Source organism: Salvelinus namaycush, unplaced genomic scaffold, assembly GCF_016432855.1.
Source record: "Salvelinus namaycush isolate Seneca unplaced genomic scaffold, SaNama_1.0 Scaffold1158, whole genome shotgun sequence".
NCBI lineage: Eukaryota > Metazoa > Chordata > Actinopteri > Salmoniformes > Salmonidae > Salvelinus > Salvelinus namaycush.
Window position 1 is genome coordinate 80,001 of NW_024057851.1, and position 2,334 is coordinate 82,334.

Sequence of the window (2,334 nt, forward strand, 5' to 3'; positions counted from 1 at the left end):
GTGTGTGTGTGTGTGTGTGTGTGTGTGTGTGTGTGTGTGTGTGTGTGTGTGTGTGAGTGTGTGTGTCTAGATACATGATCAGTGTGTGTGCTGGTTCTAACCTGCGGTTGAGTTGCTCCATCTGCTGTATGCTGTTGGACCTCTGGAGGAGCTGCGGTGCTGGAGGAGCGGTGGGTCTCTGCCAGGTGGTGGTGCGGTTCACATGGTCCACATAGAACACACGACTGTGACTGTCTATACGGGCCTCCCAGTCTGAAACACACACACACATAGAAGACACGACTGTGACTGTCTATACGGGCCTCCCAGTCTGAAACACACACACACATAGAAGACACGACTGTGACTGTCTATACGGGCCTCCCAGTCTGAAACACACACACACACATAGAACACACAACTGTGACTGTCTAACGGGCCTCCCAGTCAGCAAGGCAGATATATCATATGCACTGAGTGTACAAAACATTAGGAACACCTGCTCTTTCCATGACATAGACTGACCAGGTGAATCCAGGTGAAAGCTATGATCCCTTATTGATGTCACTTGTTACATCTATTTTAATCAGTGTAGATGAAGGGGAGGAGAAGGGTTAAAGAAGGATTTTGAAACCTTGCGATAATTGAGACATGGATTGTGATCGTGTGCCGTTCAGAGTGAATGGGCAAGACAAAATATTTAAGAGCCTTTGAACGGGGTATGGTAGTAGGTGCCAGGCGCATTGGTTGGAATGTGTCAAGAACTGCAAAGCTGCTGGGGTTTTCACGCTCAACAGTTTCCCGTGTGTATCAAGAATGGTCCACCACCTAAAGGGACATCCAGCCAACTTGATACAGACTGTGGGAAGCATTGGCGTCAACATGGGTCAGCATCTCTGTGGAACGCTTTCGACACCTTGTCAAGTCCATGCCCGACGAATTTAGGCTGTTCTGAGGGCAAAAGGGGTTGCAAATATCATGAAGGTGTTGTCCTAATGTTTTGTACACTCAGTGACACAAACTGAAAAAGTCCAACCACTATTCTAATATTACTACTAATTGTATAAATTCTACCATGTCAGAATGTCAGAGTATGTGTCATGATCAGTATCTCTATCTTTCTCTTCCTCCCTCAGAAACACACTCTACTCATCTTCCTCCCTCAACGAAACAGACACGTCTACTCATCTTCCTCCCTCAGAAACACACTCTACTCCTCTTCCTCCCTCAGAAAACACTCTACTCATCTTCCTCCCTCAGAAACACACTCTACTCATCTTCCTCCCTCAGAAACACACTCTACTCATCTTCCTCCCTCAGAAACACACTCTACTCATCTTCCTCCCTCAGAAACACACTCTACTCATCTTCCTCCCTCAGAAACACACTCTACTCATCTTCCTCCCTCAGAAACACACTCTACTCATCTTCCTCCCTCAGAAACACACTCTACTCATCTTCCTCCCTCAGAAACACACTCTACTCATCTTCCTCCCTCAGAAACACACTCTACTCATCTTCCTCCTCAGAAACACACTCTACTCATCTTCCTCCCTCAGAAACACACTCTACTCATCTTCCTCCCTCAGAAACACACTCTACTCCTCTTCCTCCCTCAGAAACAACTCTACTCATCTCCTCCCTCAGAACACACTCTACTCATCTTCCTCCCTCAGAAACACACTCTACTCCTCTTCCTCCCTCAGAAACACACCTCTACTCATCTTCCTCCCTCAGAAACACACTTCTACCATCTTCCTCCCTCAGAAACACACTCTACTCCTCTTCCTCCCCTCAGAAAACACACTCTACTCACTGGGAGGAAGGGGCTCATCTACTCTCTGGTAGCGACCAAACGTCGTGACGGACAGAGGGCAGGGATGCGGACGGACTGGTGACCGTTGACTTGAGCTGTGGCCCCTGAAGAAGATGATGAGAGAGGAAGATCTTTAAACACACTCTGGCCCCTGGACAATATGAGGAGAGAGGAAGACATTAAAACACACTGTGGCCCCTGAACAAGATGAGGAGAGAGGAAGACATTTAAACACACACTGTGGCCCCTGGACAAGATGAGGAGAGAGGAAGATATTAAAACACACTGTGGCCCCTGGACAAGATGAGGAGAGAGGAAGACATTTAAACACACTGTGGCCCCTTGACAAGATGAGGAGAGAGGAAGACATTAAAACACACTGTGGCCCCTGGACAAGATGAGGAGAGAGGAAACACAGTTAAAACACACTGTGGCCCTTGACAAGATGAGGAGAGAGGAAGACATTAAAAACAACTGTGGCCCCCTTGACAAGATGAGGAGAGAGGAAGACATTAAAACACACTGTGGCCCCTGAACAG

General features: G+C 47.6%; 1 protein-coding gene across 1 annotated transcript in view; it reads right to left on the reverse strand.

Moving 5' to 3' along the window:
* LOC120035934 (E3 ubiquitin-protein ligase HECW2-like) overlaps positions 1-1,946 on the reverse strand; it is a gene marked incomplete at its 5' end in the record, with an annotated part of 25,331 nt that extends 23,385 nt beyond the window's left edge. The window contains 4 exon segments of the mRNA XM_038982414.1: positions 102-252; positions 1,796-1,832; positions 1,834-1,860; positions 1,862-1,946. Of these exon segments, the coding sequence (XP_038838342.1) occupies positions 102-252; positions 1,796-1,832; positions 1,834-1,860; positions 1,862-1,946 (300 nt within the window).
* Positions 1,947-2,334: the final 388 nt, after the last annotated feature.